The sequence below is a fragment of the Crocodylus siamensis genome, chromosome 3, assembly GCF_052110815.1.
Source record: "Crocodylus siamensis isolate JL-2025a chromosome 3, ASM5211081v1, whole genome shotgun sequence".
Lineage (NCBI taxonomy): Eukaryota > Metazoa > Chordata > Crocodylia > Crocodylidae > Crocodylus > Crocodylus siamensis.
Window position 1 is genome coordinate 108492908 of NC_143397.1, and position 26937 is coordinate 108519844.

A 26937-nucleotide genomic window follows, 5' to 3' on the forward strand; every position below is an offset into this window, starting at 1 on the left:
CACTCGGATGCACTGCATCTGGCGCCACGGGTTTGTACGTGTCCAGCTTTTCTAAATAGTCCCTAACCTGTTCTTTCACCACTGAGGGCTGCTCCCCTTCTCCCCAAACTGTGTTGCCTGGTGCAGTATTTTAATGAAGTGACTGACTGATCTGGCACATACACAGAGGAGAGAAATTTTGGGCTTACCGTTACCTGCAGACATCAGTTCCTTGGAATGCCTGCTGGTACACAAAAGCTGACAGCAGACTATAAAGTCTGTGGTGAATGGCAGACTTGCATAATGTTACACTGTGGTGTGTATTCTGTGGCAGCTTACAGGAACATGAAAGATCCATTGTTGTGAGTAGCATGACTGTATGGTGGGGTAGGCACTTATTTGGGGCCACATAGGGAGTTTTCATGGGTTGTCATGGGCTGAGTCAGCACACCTTCGCCCCCCACCCCCATTGCAACGACTCACCAAAACTCCTTATGTGGGATGGGGCCATGGGTGGATAGGGAATGGTGTTCAGAAGCCAGACAGGCAGGTGAAGCCGGGATGGCGGGACATTGGGTGTCCCCCCTGCCTTGTGGGGAGCTGTGTGTGTGTGAGGGGGAGTGGGGAAAGAGGCTGCCTGGGTGCTGGGTCCTGGAAGCTGGCCAGGGATGAGGGGAACAAGGAGGGGGAAGGGGGCACATGCAGCAGAGCTTGCCTGAGTTGTGTGGTCTGCAGCTGCCCCTCATGGCACTCCTCATGGGACCAAGCCCTGCCTGGGACAGCCCATGCCAACTGGCCTGACCCTGGCCAACACTCATAGCTTCCAGCAGGGCTCCTCCTAGTGCACTTGGCTGCCTCACCTCTGCTGGCAGCTTTTCCTCCTGATCTTTCTTACTGTGCCACTCCTGGCCAGGAGGAATTTTCAGCTGAGCGACTCCTGCCCCAGCATTTGGGGCCTCTGGCTCCAGCTCCTGGCTGTCTTCCATCCACTTGGCTGCCCCTACTGTATGGGCTAGGAGTTCATCATGTATCCCCTTTTTAATAGGGCTGTGCAAAGCTTTGGTCGCTAATTCGATTAGGAGGGGATTCAGCCCAATTCGGCAGCCAAATCTCTGAATCCAAATCGAATCAGAGGACACTATAATCTCTCCAAATCGGAAGTCTCCAAATTGATTCGGAGAGATTGAGCGATTTGACCATAGATACAGCTTGATATGTTTTTTTTCTACATGCCTTGAGGTGCCAGGCATGGCTCTTGATGAGGCGGACCCGGAAGTGGAGCAGAAGTACTTCCATTCCAATTCTGGGCACACCGCAGAGTGGTTTAACAAAGATAAGTGCCATGTGCTGCAGCTAGGGAGGAAGAATCATCAACACTCCTATAGCCTGGGAGGTACCATTCTAAGTAGCACAACTGTGGAAAGGGATCTTGGAGTCGTAGTTGACTCCAAAATGAACATGAGTCACCAATGTGATGAGGTAATAAGTAAAGCTAATAGCACTCTTTCTTGCATAAGTAGGTGCATCACAAAGAGGTCTAGGGAGGTGATACTCCCCCTCTGTGGCATTGGTCAGGCCACAGCTGGAGTACTGTGTCCAGTTTTGGGTGCTGCACTTCAGGAGGGATGTAGATAACTTGGAAAGGGTTCAGAGGAGGGCCACCTATCCAGTTAAAGGCCTACAGAAAAAACCCTATGAGGACCAATTGAAGGACTTGAATCTCTTCAGCCTCCATGAGAGAAGGCTGAGAGGTGATCTTGTAGTCTACAAACTCATTGTGGGGGGACAGCAGGAAATAGGGGATATGGTGTTTACCAAGGCACCCATCGGGGTAACTAGAAACAGTGGCCACAAACTGAAGGAGAGCAAATTTAGACTGGACATCAGGAAAAAATTCTTGACAGTGAGGGTTGCCAAAATATGGAATATGCTTCCAAGGGAGGTGGTGCTGTCCTCTTCCTTGGAGGTATTTAAGAGGAGATTGGACAAACACCTGGCTGGGGTCATCTGACCCCAGCACTCTTTCCTGCCCAGGGCAGGGGGTCGGACTTGATGATCTAATAGGTCTCTTCCAACCCTAAAACCTATGAACTCCCCCACCCCCTGGCTCAGCATCCAGTGCCTCCTGGGTCTGGGGGAGCACCGGCGTCCCCCCGCGGCTGATTGCTGAGCCAGTGGGGCCCGGGGAGGGCATGTGCGCTTGGTGATTGAGCTGGAAGTGGACCAGAAGTGGTTCTGGTCCACTTCCAGGTCTGCCGCCCAGCATGCGGGGGACCCCTCCCCCCATGCTCCTGTGGGACACTCCATCCGCCCCAGTATTGCAGGTTTCACAAGCTGCACCTGGTACCTTGAGGTACGTAGGAAAAACATGAAACTGTCTATGGCCAAATCCCTGATTCTCTGAATTGTAATCAGATGTTCAGTTTCAGATTTGGCTGAATTGGAGCAGTGACCTGAATTGATGATCAAATCACTGTCTCCCGAATCAGGCCAAATCTGAATCGAATACTGCCCGCTTTGCCCATCCCTACTTTTTAATGAGTTGTCAAGTGATTCAGTGGATCCCTGCAGTCATGTGCTGTAGTTGAGGCATCCGTGGACTAACACAGCTTTCTGCATTGCTGAGGAGTCTGCAAAAGGTGTAATAAAATATAGGAAGAGTGGAGCTATGCAGGTACACGTTCCCAAAGGAAGCCAGAAGGAATTAAGATTCAACACACAAGATTTTGAGGCTGCTTTAGAAATGAAAAGTTCTAATTACCAAAAATCCAGTTTGACATTTCCACGTGTTTGTGAGGAAAGTCTTCCCCTCAAAAGTCCTTTGCAGTGTAATGAACTCAGTCTGCACTCTCAGCTGGATGCAGTCTATTGGAATTAGACTGCAGAGCTGCAGCAGTCCAGTGGAGGGAGCCTGAGGAAGTCTGAGTAAGTTATGTTACAGTGTAAGTATGTTTTTCAGTCTGGGCTGCAATAGGTAGCTGCTCTCTTGTCCTGTCCACAGTCCCACAACAGACTTGCAAACTGTACATTTTACTCAGAATGCACCTTCACTAACTCTGTGTTACCTTTTCCATCACGCTGTCTCCTCAGTCTTCTGCAGCCTGGCTCCAATAGCTTCTCTAGCCCCCCAGCGTGCTTTGTAGTCTTTTAGCAGCCTCTGTTTTTGCAGCCTCTCTAGCCCTGTATTGCAGGCTTAGACATTTTCCTTGGCCAGACTGCAACTGACTTTTCTCTTTGTAACTGTTACAGTAGTCCTTTGTGGGGAGGGGAAAGAGGTCAAGCAGTGTGCCCATAGCTTAAAGAGCTACCTCTCAGGGTTGCTCTACATCATAATAAAGAGGAAATGAGACCTACTCTGTGTGTGTACATACCAGATGTATAATATTTTATTTATATAAAATAAACAATCAGGAAACTTAAAATAATGTTCTACAATGCCAGCTTTTCCCACAGGGAATTTCTGGCTACCCTTTACCTTTTACTCTTACACTTCTGCACCTTCAGTACCGTGATTGTTTTTACATCCTTCACACCACTATCTAGGTTCTTGCGTCTAAACCTCTGTTTACCCCCTGTGTTCAGTATATGCATTGACATACTACACCTGTAACAGCAAGTCACAGATATTTATTTTGAAACAGCTGCCATAATATCTTCCCCCTTACCTTCCTTGTATATATCAAAGACGTGTGCCTTTCCTGCACTGTGTTGATACAGTCCTGAGATCACTATATTTTTATATCCTAATCTCTCTACAAACAGTCTGAATCTTCCACCACTCTTTGTTCAGTTGTAAGCCTGAGTCCAATCTACTTCTAACTGGGTTCATCTATACATGCGCTTTACTACACAGTAGACAAATTGGCTCTGCAGTAAAGTGTCGCCATGTAAGTGTGTGGTGGTATTAGGGTGTAGTAAACTAACAAACTCTGCCATAAAATAGTACTGCTGTATCTTATGGCAAAGTATTTAACTGCACTGAAATACATGTGTAGACACTGACTAAACTGTGCTCAGTTAGCCTAGCCAGTTGCGGCCCGTTCCACCTCAGCTTGAATTGCTGCTGTCTTGGGCACACGTGTAGATGCTGCGCCCAGGAGCAGCTTACTCTGGCCTGAACTGCTCCAGAGTTTATTGCTTTGCATGTGTAGATTCATCCACTCCCAATTCTAAAGACCTCTATAACTATCTTACTCTGCCATCCAGTGCAAGCCTGAGGTCTGAAATGCTATATGCATCTCTCCATCTTGTTTGTAGGTTGAGTAGCAGACCAGAATAGTTCATTTTTTTAGGTTATTGGGGGGAGTTGTGGTGGGAGTAGAGTGGCTGTAATTGTACTCCATTTTACACATGATGGGCAATGGAAGAACTTAAAAATTTGAAAAATGTAATTCTGCATCCCAGTTGTTGGCAAGGTAGTTAAATCTGAATGTCTAGATTTACATTTTTCTTTTGAAAATGTCACATTTTAACTTTTCGCTTCCTACCTTTCAAATTTTTTTTGAATACTTTTCTTCCCTCTCAGTTGTCTTCATGATTCTTGTCTGGCAGTAAATTGTATGTACACAATTCAGTCATTTTTCATATGACTAAAACATGATGTCACGCTTTTTTTCCCTTGCAGCTCACTCTAGCGGATCAAAACTAGGACTGAGTTATTCTTAGATCCTGAAGTTAGCTTTGCCACTGCCTTTCTTTGTGATCGTAAGAAAGCCACTTAATCTTTCTATGGCTCAGTTTCCTTAGTTGTAAAGCAGAGACAGTAATCCTTGTCTGTTTTTCCTGAAGTGCTTTGAGTTATGTATGGATGAAAAATATCCCATATACCAAAATAATAGTACAACATAAAAGTTCATCAATAGTTCCAGTCTCACAACAAAGAAATTATTAGTAGCTTGCCATGCAGTGTTGTAAATCTCCTTCAGCGCAACAGTGCTAGTGGAGCTTTTGGCTTTAAAGGAGGATTTTCATCTAAAACTTTACCCAAAAAAGGGAGGGCAAGGAGGCATGAAATTTACCAGAAAAATTCACAGAATTCAGAGAATAGTGGTGGGGATAGGAAAACTATTATTCTGATTTGAGAGGGAAAAACTTTTAAAAATCTTAATGTCTGTTTTTTCAAATTTAATTGAATAGCTTTTTTTTTCAATGAACTAATCAGTTGATCATTAACACATTGAATCATATGTTTAAATATTCCTCTAAAGCTGGAAAATTCAACCTATCTCCACCTGTGACTCCAAAGTTGGACACTGTTGCTTTCTGTGACTTGCAATATTTTCAGCTGCTTGTTTGTAATATGTGACTGAATATATGTCTAGAATTGCAGTGGATGGGCAACAGAAAGTTTGTTGGTTTTGTGGGCAGGATTGTGTGGGTTTCGTCTGCCTGTCTTGTCCAGTTATTTTTATTATATTTAAGCAGTATATTCATTAAAGTTTTGTGGGCAGCAAAAGATTGGGAGTCTAGGCAGGAAGAGAAATGATCCTTTTTTTTTTTTTTTTTTGGCCCTGGTTTTACTTTTGAATGTTAATGATTTCTATAAAGGACAGTGCCTTTTTAAAGAAAATATTTTGCCCGTGAACTCAGCAATCAGCATAAAGACTTATTTTGGAGATGCTGCCCCAAAATTGAAAAATGATCCTCTAAAACAGTGGTCTCCAAAGTGGAGTGCGCAAGACGATCCATTGGGGTGCAGGAAGAAAATATTAGAACTTCTATTTCTATAAATATATGTATATTGGGGGTGCGTGCTCAAAAATTTTGTGCTGATAGGGGTGTGTGATCAAAAAAGTTTGGAGACCACTGCTCTAAAGTACCGTTTCTCAAAGTGTGGGTTGCCACCCAAAAGTGGGTCACAAGAATATATGAAAGAGTCGTGAACAAACTTAAAAAATGGATCCACAAACTTTAAGCATGGATTCGCTTTTGAAGGAGAAAATCACAGGAAAATGTAGCTTTTCCCTTGCAGGCAGGCAGAGTTCCAGCCTGCAAGTTGCTGCTTGGGGCCTCCCATGCCCCACACTCTGGGGGACTGAGAGTCAAGACTGGTCGCTGTGGTTTACAAATGGGTTCTGGTACAAAAAAGGTTGAGAACCACGGCTCTAAACAGCAGATATCAAAGTCATATCCAAGCTGTTAAGGTAGAAGAAACTTTCTGTGGATGAGCTATGTGCTTTTCCAGTTCTCTAGGAATAAAAAAAATGATTAATTTCCCACAGTTTTGACATCTGATAATTTGGATTTTGAGGAGATGTAACAGTGTAGCTAACAGACTTATGTTTTGGCTGTTTTGTATAAAATGACCCAGGATTGTCTGACGATGATAAATTTGAGTTTTCTTTTTTTCTTCCAGTTGCCTTGCTTCACCAACATATTTTTTCTCTGTACTTTCATTAGATTAGAAAATTGATATCATACTGCTTTTGCTGTAGTTCTGGCTTTACTTGCAAGGCATATGTTTTATCATATACATATTTTAAAAATACTCTTTAGCAAAATTCCCATGCTAATCAAGCCAGACAAGCTAATTATAATGGAAAAATAATAACCCAGAATAAAGTTTCATAAATTGTAAAACATAGATGATTTATGGTTTGCGGAGCTGTTGGTGGTATATGGAGAACTATTTTATCATTGCTGTTGGGTCTTTTCCTTGTTTCCAACTACTGCCATGTATGTCCAGGCCCTTCACAGTGAAGCGTAGAAGGTAGGCTGAGGAAAAAGGAGGAGGGCTAATTTAGCTGCTTCTGCTTGGCTTATGTTTTATATATGGGTAGGAAATACCTGCCCTCTGGTAATAAAGTCATGGGGAGACCAACGGTGGTATGGCCACTAGCAAGAGAGGATGTTCAGAAAATAAGGGAACACGGTGCACATGTATGTCTGCCCACACCGAGGAGCAGGCGGCTTGGAAACTGTCTGGGAGAAAATAGAACCAAGCGGCAGGGTATTGTGCTTCATGTGCGAGAGAAATGCAGGGAAAGAGGAATAGACTTAGTGAAATGACTGACAAAAAGTAAACACAAACTCCCTAAGAAAGGACAGTGCTTGTCTGACAGAAAATAATGCATAATTTCCTAAACTTAACTTTAATTTATGTCCTGTCCATATCTCAAAGCCACATAGGGCTCTAATTCTGCACCATCAAATGGAGACTATTAGGGCTGTGTTTCAATTCGGTTTCAGAATCAGCCATTTTGGAGGACAGTGATTTGTTTTGGTGTTTCAGATCCCTGTCCTTTTTCATTTTGGCTGAATCTGTTTCAGAGATTTGGGTCTATCGAATGTCCTCTGAACCTGTTTCAAACCGGCTGCAAGCTTTGCACAGTCCTACTGCCCAACTGGGTGGGACTGGGGGCTTGGGGCCCCAGTGGGCAGCAGGATGGGGTAGTGGGTGGCTTGTCCGGGGGAAGGGGAGGGCTGTTGCCTTCCTTGCAGGCAAGGAGCCCCCCACACGGATCTCTGCCCCACAGTCCAGCCTGACAAGGATCAGGGAAGCAGCACGGAGCTGCGAGCAAGCCTGCCGGTCGCTGCCGCGCAACTTGGCTCCACGGGTAGCAGAGATCTGTGCTGGGGGTCTCCTCAGCACCATTGTCCGCCCTGCACTGCCCTGGCGACGTGAGGCTTCTCGGGACGGGCAGCGGAGGTGAAGAGGTCCTGGCACAGATCTCTGTTCCCTGCAGAGCCAGATCATATGACCAGCACTGCCCTGCTGCGCAATCTGGCTCTGCAGGGAGCGGAGATCCGCACCAGGGTCTCCTTGCCACTGCTGCCTGTCCCATGCAGCCCCAGGTCGCTGGGGTACTGCGGGGTGGGCAGCATGGGGCAGGCAGTGGTGGCTAGGAGACCCCCAGCACAGATCTCTGCTCCCTGTGGAGTAGTTGCATGGCAGGGCATCAGCGTACAGCTGTTCCCCTGCAGGCCCAGCTCTGAAACTCCAAAATTTTCTAAAACGTTTCCGAAACGTTTTGGATGCCTCATTTTGTTTCAGAGCCTTCCATTTCAATTCTGATTTGGTGTTTCAGGCGCCAAAATGGCCCAAAACACCTCTGAAATGAAATGGTTGCTGAAATTTTGCACAGACCTAGAAACCATGTCATTGACTGAGTTTAGAGTCCTGCCCTACAGTCTATTGTCTTATTTTTCTACCTTAACTTCTATTTACAGCTCCTCCCAAGTCAGCATTTCTGTTAATAGAATTCACGTGCTATTTATCCCACTCCAGATTAACAAAGATGTTTAACAAGACTGTACCTAATGCTAACCAGTTCTTGTGTTGCCACATTAAAATTCTTTTCACAGCCTGATACAATGAGTTTCCATTTATAAACACTCTGCTTACAGAACTTCAGTGAGCTTTCCATTTGCAATCCTGTTCAAAGGCCAAGTTCATTTGAAAGAATCACCAGAAAATTTTTGAGAAGGTGTCAGAGTCCTCACTAAAAAGCTAAATACGTTTGATCAAGTGTGCTCATTGTCCGTTACGTCCATTATTTTCTTCAAAGATGTTATTAGTAGGGTGCACCAACAGAGATTTTTGAGGCCAATACTGATAGCTGATTTTTTAAGGAGGCATATTGGCCATTACCAATCTGATTTCCAATACCAGCCCAGCTGTGTGGAGCTAGTAAGTTTATTGTGGTGGAAGCTGAGGGGGGAGGGAAGGGGCTTAGAGCAGATCAAGGCCCCTGTGGTGAGGGAGGAGTGGAACAGGGGCTGGGGTAAGCACTGCCCAGCTGGGTCAGGACGGAGCTGTGGCTCATCTGGGAGTGGTGGCTCCCGCCACTGCACGCTGCTCGCCCGGGACCCACTCATCCGATGGCTTCTGCTGCTTATCTGGGAGGGCACGCAGGGGGGGAGAAGGGACCCCCAGGTCTGCACGTGGCGGGCTGGGAAGAGCCCTGCACAACCCCAGCCACCCCACCTCATGCAGATCCAGGGGCACCTCCTCCCATACCTTCCTGGACAAGCAGTGTACAGCAGCTAGAGCTGCGCTCCCCCCCCCCCCCCCCCCCCGTGCCCTCGGACAAGCTGTCGCTCCATCCTGTGTCCATCCCACCCTGGCTGGGCAGTGCTTGCCCCAACCCCACTGCTCCCTCATCACAGGGGTCTTGATCTGCACCCCCATTCATGCCCTTTCCATTCCCCTTCCACCACACCAGACTTATCAGCTGCATGCAGCTCTTCAAGCTGTCAGGTTGTGCTCCTCTCTGCCTATGTGTTGTGCTGCAGCTGCGTGCATTCATGGGTATTTATCAGCCAAATTATCGGCCACATGAGGCCAATTTCCCATACGATCAATTTTCTTTATATGGGTGCTGATCTGATATGGGAGTGATGTATCAGTGCACCTCTAGTTATTAGGCTTGTCTGGCAAAATCTGCTTATAAATCAGTGCTGCTTATTGCTCCTGCTTTTGTTTTCCTTAGATATTTAGATAAGTTAAATGTCATACTTCCATCTTTGAGGGTGTTGATACTTTTCCTCGGAGGTGTAGTGGTAGGAGTATGGGCCTGGTGAAGTCTATATGGTGTTAGTGGAAGTATTTAATAGTTGTTGCCCAGTTTTATCTTTGAAACGGTCAGTGTTTTGTCTTCTCTATACTGTGATCAGCCCCATTACTAAGTACAGTAAAAGCCCTGTTATCTGGCATGAGTGGGGAATGGGGGTGCTGGGTATCTAAATATTCTGGTTACCTGAGGCGATTTGCGGCTGGACACAGGGGAGGTTGGCAGCGGCCAGACAGTGAGGAGCCATGTGCAAGCTTTCCCTTCCATCTTCCTGCGTCCAGCCAACTGCAGATTCCATTTAATAGAGTATTTTGGGTAGTGGAACGCTGGATAACACAGTATTTCTTAAAGCAGAGTTTCCCGAACCTTGTAGGTTTACTCCCCACCATAGGAAAGCCAGGCACTCTTGTTCCCCCTCCACTTCAGTAGCTACTGCTTATTCTCTCACCTTACAGTGAGAGAAACAATGGTGGCTGCTGAATGAGACTGGGTAGTTGCCAACTGCTGCTATGGTTTGCTTGTGCACCTTTCAGAGGTGTATCCTGCAGTTTGGGAAACGCTGCCTTTCACCCAAAACTTTATTTTGGGCCATCAGTCCTTGTGGTCAGTATGTATTTCTTTGATAACATAACTAGGAACAACACGGCCTTTCATTTTTTTTTCTTGTAATGTGTGAAATGCATAGACGGTATCATTTATGTTTGCTTTTATAAGAGCTCTAGGAGTGAAGTAAATGAGTTTTCCCTGATGTGAATTATATGGTTATATATTTTGCCCCTCTTTCCCCCTCCCAATACAAAATTGGATTAAAAATACTACTAAATAGAACACAAGGGAGGCTTGTTTGAAAAATGCATTTAAAATGCCATACTGCCTTTTGCAGCTATTTTTCCATCCTATTCATATGAGTAGCTTGAATGATATTGCCCCGGATTGTTTTAGGTTTGCATAAATTCTCAGCCCCTCTATAGCTGCTCACTGAACTATCTGTTTTTGGCAGGAGGGTGTGTGTTTTTTTTTGTCCATTTCCTCTTCAAAATGGATAAAGGCTTTTTTTCTCTCTACTAGAGCTGAATCCAGAGGTATTAGATTTCACTTGTCAGGAAATGTAGTTGTATAGGATCATAGGCCACAGAATTACCATTGACCAGACGCTGCATAAGAAGCATTTTATCTTTGTATTTATCTATCCATTTGATTTATGTGCTGCCCTTTCCAATAAGGCTCAGGATGGCTTACTGTAAGAGAAATGGAATATTTTTATTTTAGAATCTGAAAGTTCCCAATTTAATAGAGTTGAATAAAAACAATGTTTTCAAAAATTCCTGCTATCTTGCATTTTACAGTTTTTTTTGGGAGGCCTACTAGAGAAATCTGCTGGATGATCAGAGTTGTGCAGGACCAAGAGTTGCATATTAAGAGCTGAAAGCTTCTGATGATTTGGCTATAAATTAATAGCAAGGAAGCAATAGCTCTTTTCCCTGGTATGCCATAAGGAATTATAAATTAAATACAAAATTAGACTTGGGTAGTGTATGCAGTCACCTGAATTCAGTTGGAGATAAACAGGTAAAATGTTAACTACTAAACTTTCTTCTCTAGAAGTTTCATGTCATGTCTCAGTAGTTTGGTTCTTGTGTCAGTCAGCTGTACAATGTCAGCAATTTAGCACCTTTGTGTCTTGGTAGGTGCTTACTGAATTGAAATAAACTCTGTGATATTTTTATATCTTTTTAAAATACCATTCGTGTCAAACATTAGAAGAGTAATTGTACGCTCTGTCTCTCCTAGTAATCTATAGTACGTCATCCAGCCTGGAGTTCCTGCTTGGTAATAACAATAAAACATCATCCTCAATTGACAGACTGTTCATAATTGAGAAGCTAGTGACATTGTGTCATTTTTGCCTCAGGAGCTATTTTAAAAAATCAATGTATAGCAGCACCTCGGTGATTTTCATTAGTGTTTGTGGACGAGTTTGGATTATTCTCTAGCATGTTACAGAGGTGGCTTTTAGTGCTCATGAAGTTATGTCCCTAGCTAGTCAATTTGGGAAGTCCTGTAATATGCAAAGCCTGTGTGTAATAAGGTTGTCTAAAGAAAGCAAGACTGTTTTGAGATTCTGATATTAAAGGTGCCAAAGAAATATGAAGAATTATATGCTTTTAATATTGGCGTTGTTATTACCAAGCTCTCTTGGTTGCTACTGCAGATGAAATGGCTATTTGAGTTTTCCTGCAACTTTAACAGAGCAGCAGAAATTTAAAAAAAAACCAAAAACCTTCAGAGAGGTTGTGTAATTGTAGGGGTGCACCAATTAAGATTTTTTTTGGGAGGCGATACTGACAGCCAGTCATTAACGAGCCATATCAGCCAATACTGATCTGATTGCCGATATGTAGCCCAGCAGCTTGGCGACCTGGTAGGTCTGCTGGTGGGAGGGGAGAAACATGCGGGGGTGGGGGGCAGATTGAGGCCCCCATGGTGAGTGGGGGGAGTGGGGCTGGGACTGGAGCAGCAGCAGGTGCTGCCTAGTCAGGGCAGGATTGAGCCACAAGCAGCTTGTCCAGGGAAGGGGGCGGCTTCTGCTGCTGCACGCCCCCCCCCCCCCAATGGGAGGCATGGAGGGTACATGCCCCCCTGTATCTGTGCATGGGGTGAGGTCAGGCTAGGGCTGAGGGCAGTGCCAGGCTCTTCATGGAAGTGGGGGCTGGGCCGTGGCTGAGCTTGAGAGGGGTGCTATGGAATGGGCTGCAGCCACCCCAGAAATCTCTGTAGCCCTCCCATAGGCCCTTCTCCCAGCACTGTTACCTGCCCCAAGCACAGCCCCCAGGCAGGAAAAGCCTGGAGATGCCCCTGGCATCAGCCCGCAGTGGCAGCCTGCCTTCACCCCACGCACAGATCTGGGGAGCACATGCCTGGCTCCCCTAGGGCAGGGGGTGCAGCAGCAGGACCTCCCCCCTTCCCCTGCACTACCTAGATGAGCTGCTCACAGCTCAGTCCTGCACCCTGCCCCACCCTGGCTGGGCAGTGCCTGCCCATGTCCCATCCCCACTTTTTCCGTTACCATGGGGGTCTTGATTTGTCTCCCCTCCGCTCCCCATGCCTCTTCCAGCCAACTGACTTACCAAGAGATGCTTCTCTCCAAGCTGCTGGGCTACATTCCTGGCCGCATGCATGCTGCGACTATGCCCATGCATGTGGCATTTATCAGCAATATTAGTGGCCACATTAGCCATTAAACGCCAATTGCCAATAATGTCAATTTTCTTTTTATTGGTGCCAATACGATATCGACCAATGTATCTGTGCACCTCTAGTGTAAATGTATTTAATAGATACTATTTTCAGTATTCAACCATTTGTAGTCCGGTCTAAGCTGTAAGACAGTGTATTACTGGAAAAATGTGTTGAGAGATGGAGAGAGAGATTCATATAATAGTATATTACAATATATATTATATACATTTCATATATAATATGTTTTTGTTTTCATTTTTGGCCAGTCCTACTAGTTACATTGTCAGTCAACTTCTATTTAATTGTACACAAAAAATGTTAAAATGACTTTAACCTCAATATTAAGTATTTAGGGATTAGGTTCGTTTGTACCATTTAAATATGTTCCCTTTTATGTATTCTTTAGGTTAGCCTTCAGTTATGTGATCACATACCATTTTCCTCCATAGGGCTCTGTTTCATTTAGTGCACAGAATGGACCATGCTCTTGAGGTAAGTCATGGTTGTTTAGTAAAGGAGTCTTTAGGGTCCCTTTATCTTTTGTTGGAACAAGAACCAGACCAGAGGGATGGAAGGACAAACTGCGACAAAACAGACTGAGACTTGGTTTGGGGAGACAGGAGGAGGGAACCTAGGACTGGAAGTAAAAGGAAGGATATGGAAGTGGAGGGGGTTGGTCCAGAGGTGTGTGTGTGAAGTTGGTTGAAGTTGCTCCACCAGCATCCTGTAGGGCAGCAGTTCCCAAACTGTAGGGTGCAACACCAAGTGGGATCACAGCATCAGTAGGTGGGGTCATGGGCGTGGGGTGTTGTGGGTTGGGAGTGAAGGGCCATGCTGAGGAAATGGGTCATGCTAAAGAAAAGTTTGGGAAGCACTGCCATAGGGCCTCAGGCTAGCTCCATAAGGATTCAGGCTAGCTCTGCAGATAGCCTTTAACTGGCTCTGTGTAATATGTAGAGCAGCCTCAGTCAGTTTGTTGGGAATGATATATATGTACAGGCTGATCAGCACTGAAAGAAACTTGGGAAAACACATTGTGCTTGAAAGCACTGAAGAGGTTAACAGCAAAAATCTAAGAAATTTCTGCCAAGCAAGTGTAAAAAGAACTTTTTTTCAAGTCTTATGATTTGGCCAAGTTTGGTTGGCTTCTCACAGTAACAGCAAAAAGCAAATCTTTGACACAAAGCCAACCTCTAGTGAATTTCAGTTTCTTGTTCTAAAGTACGTATGAGGGTACTAGAGCGCTGAAAGGTTGCCACAGCCTTTTTTCAGATTGCATGCTGACCTGTTTGTTCCCTAGCTTCAGTCTCTGAAACAACCGCACCCTTTGGTCTGAAATTAAAAAAAACAAAAACAAAACAAGATGAAACAAAACCCACAACCAGAAGGAGGCACGTGGTGAAGTAAATTTCAACTCAAATGGTCCATGTTTGTCATAGTTATAAGCAGTTAGAATCAGCATTTTATAATAGGAAGCATTAGGCAACCTTAGTAACGTACAGTATTTCCAACCCTGCTTGTAATATTCTCTGGAATGTAATAATTAAAAACAGTCCATAGACTGCAGTTTTCCTTTGATATCTTAGAAGCAGGGCAGCCTGGCTTTATTTTACCTTAATTTGCATCCTTTTGGTGATATTTTTTTTTTGGAGCAAGCCTGAGGAGGTAGGTGGCTCTCTCCCACTGAAATTTAGTGAGATTTATTTAATTAATTCCCTTAGGCTTTTGAAGCTGGGCATTTCTGTTCTGGAGAGCAGAATATCGAAAAACTTCATATTCTTTTTACATGCATGTAAAATTAGATGACAAGGGATCACTTAGACTGAGTCATCACAATCAAAGGAAGAGGTTAAACTTGTGCTTGACTTCTGGCTCAGAAGACTAGATTTTGGAGCATTCAGTGTACTGCTAAAATTAAGGGGCTTCATTTTGTCTCCATGGCTTCTGTCAAGAAGCATTGTGTTGTTTCTGTTCACAGTCTGATCTTTCCTTTTTCTTTATACCTGAGAGTTAAGTTTGTGTTTTAGTGAATTCAGGAAACTGATGCTTGAACATGTTTTGGAAGTTCACTAGATTCCCTTTCCTTTAAAGTGAAATATGCCATTCTTTCTTTGACAAGTCAAACAAAATACAGAGCCTTCCTGTGCTTTAACCTATTTACAGTATTTGATAGAAAAAACTAGGTCTGCTAGTGTGAGGAGACTTGCTTCCGAATTGGCTAAGATTTCCTTTAAGTAAACTATGTTGCCTTTTCAGTGTTACCCTTGAGATCACATGATAGGTCTGATGAGGTTTGCCTACATTAACTGAGTATGGGACAGAGTGAGGTTACTTTTGTCTGGAGAAGATAAATTGTTTGTTTTTTTTCATATAGTGTCAAGGGGCATATCTTTGTTTCACACTAGCAGTTTCTATATATTCAGGTTGTCCACTATTCTCAAAAGTTTGGGTTATTCTGCTAGATCTGTAGCACCCTCAGAAGCTTGTGTTTGTAAAAATATTTGAATCCCAAATTTGTAAGGCAAGTACATGTTATCCAAACCATACCTCTGTCCAGCTCTCTGGTCCCCCTCTCTTGAAATCAGATCAGATGCTCATTTCAGTCTTTCCAATTATATACTACTTGGCTATCCTCTGATGGGGATTCCTTAAAGCTAGTTAATTCCTATCAGAAAGAATTGTAGAACAAAGCGAGTAAGCTCACTTTCTAACTTACTTGATTGTAAGGAGAAGCATCAATAGTAATAAATACGGAAATTTTTTAAAAAATCTTTTCATGCTGTACATACTCTAAATTGTCTTTCTCTAAAATATTTTATGTGACTTCTTGTGTAGTGTTGAAGCATGATATGGTGAAAATAGCTTGAAGGCACTTCAAGAGGTCACCAAAGCACAAACATCTATATTTTAACCATTCTCAACAGTAACAGTAATCTAATTTCCTCCTCACAATTTCTAATGGTGGAGATATCATGACTTCTCTAGGTAACCTAGTGCAGTACCTTCATAAGTCAGAAAGGTTTTTCCTAATACGCAGCTTACATTTTCCTTGTTCCAGTTTAAGTCCATCACTGCTTTTCCTACCCCATGTTGAAGAAGAGAACAATTTTGCAACCCTGGAACTCTGAGAGCGTGTTCTCTTTTTTTTATCCAAATCAATGATGCATCTATCTTCTTGATGCATGTCAGGGAAAAAATCTTCAGGAATGCTGTTTTAATAATTTAAAAGTAGGATGAACCATAACAACCTTAAAGCTTTTAGCACAATGCTACCCTCTAGTGGAACAGTCTTGGAAAAAAATGACTTGGTCCTATTTCCATTGGGTTCTCAGCAGTGGTTGGCCATGGTAAACCAGAGGGTAAAGACAAGTACAAATAGATTAGAGGAAATTCTAATGCAAGAAATAACAACATGAAGTTGAGCTGAGGCTTCTAGAAAATTAGGTTAAAAGAGCTTAGCAGTTGGAATAAGAAAATAGTTTTAATTGCTTTTCTTTACATAAGCAGTACATTATTATAGCTAATAGAATAACTGTGGTTGGGGTATGCTCAAAGTGGGGATATAAAACTAATGGGAATGTAATTATTTGATTGGACCTGTTATGAGGGTATGTTTAGAGTTTTATCAGTAATTAAATAGGACATTAATTAGCATTAAAAATAGCTGAAAATACCATTTTAAATTAAAATTTATAGTTTACAGTTTCCCTTATTGGTATCACACAATTCTTCTTTTCAGCAGTGTTATGGGAACTCTATGGAAGAAACTAGAGGACAAGTCTCAGTTGAATTTTATATTAACATTCCCCCCCAATATAATGTTTCATACACAACTTACATTTGCACCAGCTATTTACACAGCTCCAACAGGAGTAAATCTAGAGCCTGCAGATCCTTGATGTGCCTGGTCCACCTGTTATTTCGTACTCTTCTTTAAGGGATTTTTCATATTCACATCTTCTCTAAATGTTTGATCAGTGTACACATGTTTTAATTCAAAATCACATTTGGAGGATAGGTAATGTACCTTGCAGTTTGCAGCATTTTGAAATATATGGATGAAACAGTTGGACTCTGAGAGCAGACTGACAGACCTGCTGTTCTCACCTCTATCATGTTTTTTGTTAGGAAAGTTGAGGTATGAAAGTCTTAAGGTACTGTTTATGTCATTGGCTGGTGAAAAATCTATTAACATATTTCAGGGATTAAAAATGACATTGAAAAATTAGTCATGGGGACACCTAGGATTTTGATCTCTAAAAGTTGGCAATTTTTTTTTTTAAGATTCTTGGGATGAAGTGGGTGACAGCTGTGGCAAGAGATCGGTATGTATTAGGAGGGTGGAGTAGTTAGCTGTCATGTTCAAGCATTTTTGTAGGTAGCTGATATCTTGGGCAAATGTGTGGTAAGTTTGACAGAAAAAGGAAATAATGGGAGATGGATTCTAGGGAGAATATTTTTAAATGAAAGCATAAAAGGAAAGAAGAGTGGGAGGAGTCCCCGGCGATGATCAGAGAGGTGTAGGTCTGGTGAATGAAGACATCACTCATTGGATGTTTAAGGAAAAGGAGAGGGTGGAATTCAGACTATTGTAGGGATCTGGCCAAATAAACTTTTTGGAAGGTGGGCTCAGTATTTACTAATGTGGTTTTATATAAAGCTGGCTAGCTTACCTTCTTTCATTCTTCACTGTGTTGAACTTGCTAGAGGACAGTTTATCTTTCTTACTGTACAAAATGTTTGGTTCTGATCAATCCTGCCAGGAGGTGATTAGTGTTTAGACTGTGTAAATATATCTGACTTCATGTATTTAGAGTTGAAGGTGTGGTAGAAAACAAGTAATCAAGTGGACAGGAGTAAAGAAAACAGATAACTGGCAAAGCAGTGTGTATGCACTGTCAAAATTATGTGGTAATATTGACAGCATTCGTGCATATCTCAACATGCAAAAAATAAGCTGTTTCACATTCTTCAAGAGCAAATGTGCTAATCGAAATTTTCACTATTGAAATGAAAGATGAGAACATTGAGACATTGTTCATCATTACCAAAATGTAACTAGGGCAGTTTTTAGATACTGTTCCAGGACATGACCAATTAAAAAAAAAAAAAATGATTCCAGCTCCTTAATCTGGATATTGTCTACCAGGCAAACATTACTCTCTTAGGTCTGCTACTAAATGTAGAAAGTGAAGAAACAAAAACAGAAATAAAGGGAGAAAGTAAAAGAATCAGTATTTGTCCTAATGTAGGATGATTGATTAAACATTAGAAATGTCCAGATAATGGCTATGTGCATCTATCCATACAGGGAAAATTCATTCCTGCTTAATTCTATTGATTCTGTCTCTCAAAGGAAAACCACAGAATATTGCTTTAGTTGTTGAAGAGTCCCCCTAAAACAGGGCTGGGCAGTTATTTGGACTGGAGGTTCACTTAAGGAGTTTCAGTGAGCTGTTGTGGGGGTGGAGTTAACACTGTGGGAGGCAGGCAGTTGATCCTATCCGGCCCTGGGCACCTCTGTCATGCACTCTCCTCTGGGGGAGACCAGATGGAGTGGGCAGGGTCTCCATGGAGACCAGCCCAGGACCCCCACGGGCAGGGTGCACTTACCTGGGTGGATGGGATGGGGCTGATTGAGTTGAATAAGGTCTGAATGAGCTTGAATAAAACAGCTGAAAGGCAGTTGATGGAACATAATTGTGTTTCCCAGCCCCCCCCCCCTTTAGTTTTTTAAAATAGGTTCTAGTGCCTACTTCTGTTCTGTTTTGCAAGGATGGTTGTCATTTTCTGTTTCATCAAAATGGTGGAAATGTTTGAAAATAAGATCCTGGATAAGAGAACAGTTGATTTCAGGATTCCAGCTATTTTTTTTTTTTTAAATATGCAATCCAGGTCAGACGCATCATCAGTTGTGTGGGACTCTTAACACCTTCCGATTATTTTGGTCAAAGCTTCAAAACAGACAGTGTTCTGGAAACAAGTGCATTTAAAGTGCATCTGTTTTTAAGGTTATATACAAAGGATTATAGGATTGAACTGATTAGCATATTGGAGGTTTGACTGTTTTTGTTCCACTTGGAGAATTCAGATTTTTCTTTTTAAACACTAGGTTCATTTTTTTTATGGTTGAAGAGTACTATACTTAAGATGTAAATCATGTAGTCTTTTAATTTCATAAAACCTTCCTAACTATGTTTTCACTTTTTTTTGATTGTTTCTCCGGAATGAGGATAACAGCAAACTAGTCTCTCATCAAAACAAAGTGCAATTACCACCGTTTATGAACAGTTTTCTTTGTTTACAGGTGTCAGCTGCGATGCATGTTTAAAAGGAAATTTTCGAGGTCGCAGATACAAGTGTTTAATTTGCTACGATTACGATCTGTGTGCATCTTGTTATGAAAGTGGTGCAACAACAACAAGGCATACAACTGACCATCCAATGCAGTGCATACTAACAAGGGTAGATTTTGGTAAGTATTGTATCTCATTAAACTTGTGATTAATTTTTTGAGCTATATTAAACACTCAATACAGTGAAATTGCTGTATTATTTAGAAGTACTCTTTTAGTGTAGTATGCCAGAATATAAGTTTTTTTTAAGTAAGAACTTTTTCCTTTAAAAATTAAAATTTATTTTCCTTGGTTTTCATATGTAATATGTGTTTTATATTAAGAGAAAGGAGAAACAGAAGACAACTGACACACAGATGATCTTTTTAGGTATTTGAATATACCTGTGTAAATTTATCAGAAGAAAAACAATTTAATTTGGACACTTTTGAATAGCTGTGTTAAGTGAATGTGAACAAGGCAGTGCTTCTAATGAAGAATGTCATCGCTTAAAAGTAATGGGAAGGCGATAAACTTTAAATTTTGACTGTTGGTCTGGGGATGTTAATACAACAATGGCAGTACTAGGATGGTGGGCAGATTAGTAATAAGTTCTACCCTGTGGGGATGACTTGAAGTACAGCTTGGTATTTATAACACTTCTGTTTGGCTGAGAAAAGGTACGTTCATGATAAATAATTGTTTTATGATTTTAGGGGTTCTGACAGTTTGGCTAATTTTTTTCATTATTATTCTAAACCTGTAAGTGAATTTTTATTAATAAAATTTAATGAAATTCCATTCAGCTGTTGACTTTTGTCCAACAACAAAAAACAAAATTTGTTTTTTTTCATGCTTTAAGCAAAAATATCTGCTTTTCTTGAACATGAATAACAACAAATGAATTTGATTTTAAAACTCATGCTTCTGTGAAGTTTGAGAAATAAAATTAGCTCAGCCAAAATGCATGGATAAGTGAATCTGCAGAGCTGCATATTGCTTACATGCGTTCTTTGCAGATTAAGTATTCATAGACAGCAGATAGCATTTCTGGATAAGATACTTTCTCAACCTTCCCAGAGAATACCACTTACTCTATCCCCTGTGCAACTTCTTAGCCCCTTTTGATATCTTGAAAGTTCCATAACAGTTGTCCTGAAAAGGCTCATGGCTCCCAAAACTTGAAATGTGCTTAACATAACATACAAACATTCAAATGCATTGGCACCTTACAGTTCCCAATCCTCTCTCCCGCTTTGTGGGTTTTTTGTTGTTTGTTTTCATTTTCCAATAAAAGGGACAATTATACAGCAGTACATTAGTTCAGTATTATGGTTTACATTTTAAAAAACACAATTAAGTTATGTTTCCCATGGCAACCATTTCTCTTGTATGTTGTACTTTTATAATTTAATATTTTAATATGAGCACCATATGCATATTAAGACCAAATAATTCACATAAGCAAGGGGACTCAGTTATGCTTGGTGAATGACATCATTTTAAATTGCCTAATTCTGTTCTTGTACAGTTTTTGTGTTTAGTTTGATTTAATTTTTGTATGATCTTTTTTACATAAGGCTAAAAAACATATATTGTCTTTGGAAATTTGTATGATCAGCAAACATTTCTCAGTTAACGTGCACTGCAGTGTTTTAAGAACTAGGGTCTTTTTTTCAGTCTGTGCAAGGAATCCAGATAGGGGGAAGATAGAACACTTACAGTGAAGCTGGGAGGGAAGCAAACCAGAAGAGCTTTAGAAGAGTTCTGGTTCGATTTGTAAGGGGAAAAAAAGTTTCTTTATAGTAAGAAGAAAACCAATTTCTCTGGTTTTTGGGGGGTTTTGTTTTTGTTTTTTTTACTAGTGTCATGTGGTTTGGTATTAGAAGAATAACTCATTTAGAACCAGTGTTAATAAGTGGAAAGGAAATGCTAATCTTCAGCTTTTAATGAGACGTCTAGTCAGAAAGTAATGTAATATATGGAGAGAACATAGTTTTACCAAAGTGTGTAAAAGCTTGGAGAAAATGAGGCAACCCTTTTAAAAACTGTGGAGAACATCGCAAGAGACTCTAATCTTTGGGATTTTAAACGTGGGACTTTCAGAAGAATCCTAACATTTGGTCTAATCCTGGAACAGGGGATACAGCTAGCACAGGGGTGGACAATTATTTGGCCTGGAGAGCCACTTAAGAAGCTTTGGTAAGCCAGGGGAAGAGGGGGGCAGACAATTGATTCCTTTCCAGCCTGGGCTGCTCCATCCCAAACTCACTGCCATGTGTGCCAGACAGAGGTGGCAGGGTTTCCATTGAGACCAACCCAGGACCTCCATAGGCAGGGCAGGCTCAGCTGGGTAGATGGGATGGGATGGGGCTGCTGACAGACAAGGACTGGTGTCCAGGAGCAGGATGGGCAGGTGAGGCTGGAGCTGGGGCCAGGATCGCTGGGTGATGACCATGTGGGGCTGGGGCCCAGGACAGAGCTGTGATCCACTCGCCACATGCCTGCCCATAAAACTAGTGCCCATCACAGAAGTGTATAGGGAGCAGATTGTGGCTTTGCACCAGGCCTTAGTCCTGTGCTGTCCCCACCCTGAGATCCTGGCTCCAGTGCCTTGCCTGCCCATCCTGCTCCCAGACAACTCCCTGCCCACCAGCAGCCCCATCCCATTCGTCCTCTGAGCACACCCTTTTCATGGGTCCCAGACTGGTTTTCATGGGGACCCTGCCCACTTGCTGGCCTGCTTTGTCCAGTGCTAGGTGCGGAGCGGATGGGTTGGGGTGCCTGAGCAGTGGAGCCAGGGCCAGCAATGGCAGTGACACTGGCAGCAGCATCCAGAAGGAGCTGCTGCTGCCAGGAAGCTGAGTCTGGCTGCCATGCTGCCCCAGCTCTGCTGTGCACCTGGGTGCAGTGGGACTAGCCACACATGCCACAGCCCAGGCTAGCCCCCACACCTGGGCTGGGCAGGGCTGAAGGCCCTGAGGTGTCTGAAGTCAAAGATGAAGGGGAGCAGCTCATCAGTATAGAGCTGTTTCCATTCCCAAGGAAGTGTGTTGATAGATAAACTTCTAAAATTTTAAACAAATTTTTTTTTTTTTTTAAATCAAAAGAACTTTTTTTTTTTTAAAAGAGATGAGCTCTGGCCCTTTTAAATAAGTTCACGTTTGTTCTCAGTGGCCTGAAGTGGAGAGAGAAACTAAACCCAAAATTCTGCACAAATGACAAGGTGAGGTGTACAATGTTTGATGGCTTTTTTTCCTGATTGGGGCCAGTCCAGGTAACTTTTCAGCAAAAAAAAAAAAAAAAATCCATGGAGAGAGAATTCACAAAATGTTTAAATGAAGTCTGGAGGATGATGATTGAAGTTTAGCAAAAACCACTGCAGAATCTATAGAAAAAAGATAGTTGCACTTCATGTGCTTAGCACAGGCCAGACCATGATCATTCTGGTGCTCCCCAAATGAAATAAAAAATGGATGGCATGGTCACATCCATATATGAACAGCGCAAAAAAGCTTGATGAAGCAGTTATGAGAAAAGCTTTCTTTTTCCCCTCGTGAAATAGTGCAACTCTTTGTAGATCCATTTAACAGATTCTGGCAAGTTTAACTGCATCCTGAAAATGTGAAATTCTCACCTTCTGCATGGCTGTTCTGAAAGTATCTATTTGTTGTTAGAGGAATAGTGTACATTTTCCAGAGGAAAACAAGTAAGATTCCGTTGTTACTGAACGAAGTAGAAGTTGATAGGGCTAAGCACAGATGTGCTATTCAGCACTCCATACAGAGAGTGTACCTGTATTCCTGCCCAAAGAATCACTTCAGAAATGATTCTCAAAAAAACCCAGCATCCTTTAAGTGCTTCATTTTGAAGTGCCTTCTGAAACATCTGCACCAAGCAGTGATCCTCTGCCATCCCAAACTGCTTTGTGAGAGGGGGAAGGAGAGAGGGGTGGACAGTCAGTGAGTGGTCCATTATCCTCAGGAACCTTCAAGGACTGCAAGCTGATGCATGCAAGCGTTCTTGCTCTCCAACTGCCTGGGTGGAGACTACGGTCACTGCTTGTATTCACAGCCATTTTGAAGCACTCCAGGGGCACATATCTGCACAGCACTGTAGAATGCTCAATTTGGAGTGCATCAAATGCAGGTTAAAACAAAGTTTAAAGGCAATTGAAACTGTTGGTTTAAACAAAACATATGCTATAGTGGTCCCATCTGTTGTTCTTGGAAATAATGAATAGTAAAGAGGTATAAAGAATAACGCCCAAAAGTCAAAGCCATACTTGAAATGAATCATTAAATCCTGATATGGTATCTCAGTATGATAAAAGCACTTTGCAGAGGTTATTATCTTTGTTCCCATTTTACAAATGAAGAAACTGAGGCACAGGCAGTGTTTTGTTCAAATAGCTAGTGACAGAGAAGGGAATTAAATTGATTTTCCAGAGTCTTAGTCCAGTGTTCTACCACTAGTTAGCATCATCTCCATATGGCCATGCAACAGTTTCACAAAGAAAGAAGCCTGTTTGCAGGGTCTTGGATACCTTCAAGCTTTTGATAAACAAGCCATGCATTGTATCATTGAAAATAAAAGATTTAGACAAATTCCTGAAGTGTCAGAGATTGTACGTGTAATGAGATTAACATATTGTTGTCAAGCATGGTGAGATCCTGGTCTACTGTTAGTGTTTCTAGGTACTATGAAAATGTTGCAGTGTTTGTACTAGGGAAATTCCAAATAGTAGCTGAGAACTTGAGGACCTTATAAAAGGACACTTTTTGGACAACAGGGCCTTAAAATGAAAGCTGGAGTGATCCTTAAACATAAGTCTGTTTTGGATTTGTATGTATTCAGGCCCAGCATAGGCCAGGACTTGAAATAAAAGATGGAATATTAAATATTGAAGAATTACTTGAAGGAACCCATTCAAAGAACTGTATTTTCTGAAAGGTCTCAGAATAGGATAGTGCTGCATCTAGTGTGTTCACCAGAGCTTTCAGTTAAAGGAGAAAATTCGGAGGCCGGTCCTAAACAAATTGAACAGGAATTTTCACATTTTAGAATTTAATAACTCAAAAAAATCGAGATGAATAAAACCCTCATTGAAGCTAAAAGATTAGATCTAGTTCAGTGGTGAAGTTTTCTTACTAAATAGCTTTCAAAGGTTATTTTCATAATGGTAAAAATATTAACAAGCAAATACTTAAAGATATGCATGTTTCTTTCAGTCCTTAGGAAAAAGCTAGACAAGAAGGCTGGTGAAAAGTGTTAGCTGAACATTGCAGTGAAACAAACACTGGCTTTGAAGATAATGCAGTTTTACTTATTTTAATAAAATTCTTTGGTCAGTGTTAGAAAAGACCAAGTATTTAAGATGGGGAGTGATCCTCTGCCTTGAGGATAGTGTAGGATTTGATAATCTCATGTTAATTTTTTTAATGATTCTATGTTGGGGGCGTCAAAAGTAACATACTAGTAACTAATATCTGTACAATATCAATTTTATCCATATTCACATATGATTGCAAATAGGAAAAGAAAAAAGAAAATATAAAATTCTCCTAGTATATGTAAGAAAATATAAAATTCCCCTTTGACATACAAAGAAAGTAAAATACCATTTTAACAGTAGATGAAGAGGGAGAATGCTATAATTGTTGTGATATCTGCTTACAGGCTGGTTCTGTGAGAGCAGTCCTAGGGTATTTCCTCTCTGCTTGCTGACCTCTTAGCTGTTCTTCAAAATGACCTAGTTAAATCTTTAAAAATGAACCAAATACAGTCTGTAGCTGTAAGGCAAGCTTGATTATTCTGTGACTGAGATTAAATCAGAAGTATGGTTCCCAGAGGCAGTGCACTTGAGGCAAAGGTCTGGTTTGCACAACCCCCTAAGGATTAAAGTCTACTCTTGAGTGCCTTCATGAACCTTTTTTTTGAGCAAGTTCTAACTTTCTGCTCTCTTATTAATGTCCTTCCAACATTTCATAAGCACAGCGGCTGGGATGGGGTACTTCCAGGCTTTTTTCTGAAAGCCTAATTTAGTTTGAAATGAGAATATGGATGATCAGACTAATACTAATCCATTATCTGGTTTTTTTTGTTTTCCCCCCAAATTGGACCAGTTATTCTCTCTAAAGTAGTGGTGAGCAACAACTGTTTCCTTTTCTCTTGGTGAAGAAGGTGTTACAGGCTTATTTAAGGAGGATTCTGAAGAGCTGTAAACCTTGACCATCTTCTAATTTGCAACCTAGAAAAGATTGCAGGATGTCAGTGCGTCCGAGTGGTATAAGTGGGAAGAAGGATCCTTCTTTGGTCAGCTACAGTATATCCTACTAGGACAATAGTCCAACTGTGGCAGAAAAAAAAGATGACCTTTGTTGCACAGCTCTCCAGGTTCTGCATTCCCATATTTCCTCTAGCTGTTAAGGGCTCAGTGAATGTATCCTCTGAAAGTACTATGGCAAGTGGGTCCTGGAGCCTATAGTTATGTTACCTGGAAAAAATGCAGATTTTTCATTTTAACAGAGAAACATGCAGATTTTGCTCTTTTGCAAAGAGCTCTCTGCCGGCTGGCAGAGTTCCAGCCTGCAAGGAGCTGGGGGGAGCAGGAGGATGGCGGTCAGGCAGGGGGCACATGGCTGCCAGGCAGCCTGGAGAGCAGCTCCCACAAGTAAGTCTAGTGGAGGGAGGTATTGAGGCCCCCGTATGGATGGACTGGGGGAAGAGTTGAATAGGGCTTGTGCTGGGGAGGTCCCAGGGGAGGGCAGCAGGGTGGGGAGCCCAAGCCCACAGCAGGCAGCCCCCCCCCTCCCCTCCTGTCCCCTCCCTGAACGGGCTCCATTCCAAATTTCAATAGGATTTTCAGTTCAGTGGGTAGTTAATGTGGTGTGCAAATACAACAATGTAGTTGCAAGCTTAAGGAGAGGTATAGAAGAAGGTGTGGTGTTATAGCAGTCTGAGGAAGATTCAGCAATGTGTGTAGGAGATGGAATGAAGGTGATTTCATCCTGGCATCTCCCTTTACTGAGCGCCTGGGATTTACTTGCCACACACAGCATCTGCCTGTGACAATTGTGATGTGTGTTGTGAGTTGCCCATGCCTGATTTACTGAAAGCATATTGCTTTTGGTAAGGACAGAGTGTTGGGCCACCTATTGAGTTGTATGGACCCAGGAAATGGTTTTCTTTTTAATGGTGGATAATTCAGATATGTTTAGGACTGCACTCCGTTTCCTAAGTGGGGGAGAGTTTCCTTTATGGTCCATGAGAAACTTTTTTTTCCCTCCAGTACACTCTGTCATCCCTTGGTATTGTATCGATGATTCTGGAGTTGCATAAGAAAATCTCTCCCAGGATAGAATAAGTGGCGGTGTTTTGAGACTGAATTTCAGTCATATTCAAGTTTGCCGTTGCCTATACCAGTCCATTCTTCATCGACTTTGCTGCATGGGAACATCTTGGGAACCACAGCTACTGCTTTGACAGCTCCATGGTTTAATCTCTGTGTGTATGGCATACACTAGTTGTCTTGTCCCTGTGATGTTTTATCTTTTGTGCCACTGGCCTTTTTTGGAAGGAGGCATTGAGATGGGTATTTCTTTCTGACATTGCCACCAAAGAAGTGGAGGGCTCTTTGGGATTGTTCTTTCTTTAGAATTTGGGCCTATTTTTGCCACTTGACAAGGATTTTTGAACTCTCCTAGAGGAGGAAGATCTCATATCCTTGGAGGTGTCTCATTCTTTATCTGTTTGATGAGGTTGTCTGTGACTACTTTAATCCTTTTTTCCAAACCAGGTCCTTTGATGAGAATGGCTGTCACTCTGATAATCCATAAGCAGCGTTGCCCTCTCATTTGGGATTTATTTGC

At 42.2% G+C, this 26937-nt stretch overlaps 1 protein-coding gene across 2 annotated transcripts in view; it reads left to right on the plus strand.

The window, feature by feature from the left end:
• Positions 1–26937, plus strand: part of KCMF1 (potassium channel modulatory factor 1) — a 69338-nt gene that overhangs the window by 15209 nt on the left and 27192 nt on the right. For both annotated transcript variants that reach the window (XM_090038947.1, XM_090038948.1), the window contains one exon: positions 19039–19206. In XM_090038947.1, coding sequence (XP_089895073.1) covers positions 19039–19206 — 168 coding nt within the window. The remainder of the gene's footprint in view (positions 1–19038; positions 19207–26937) is intronic.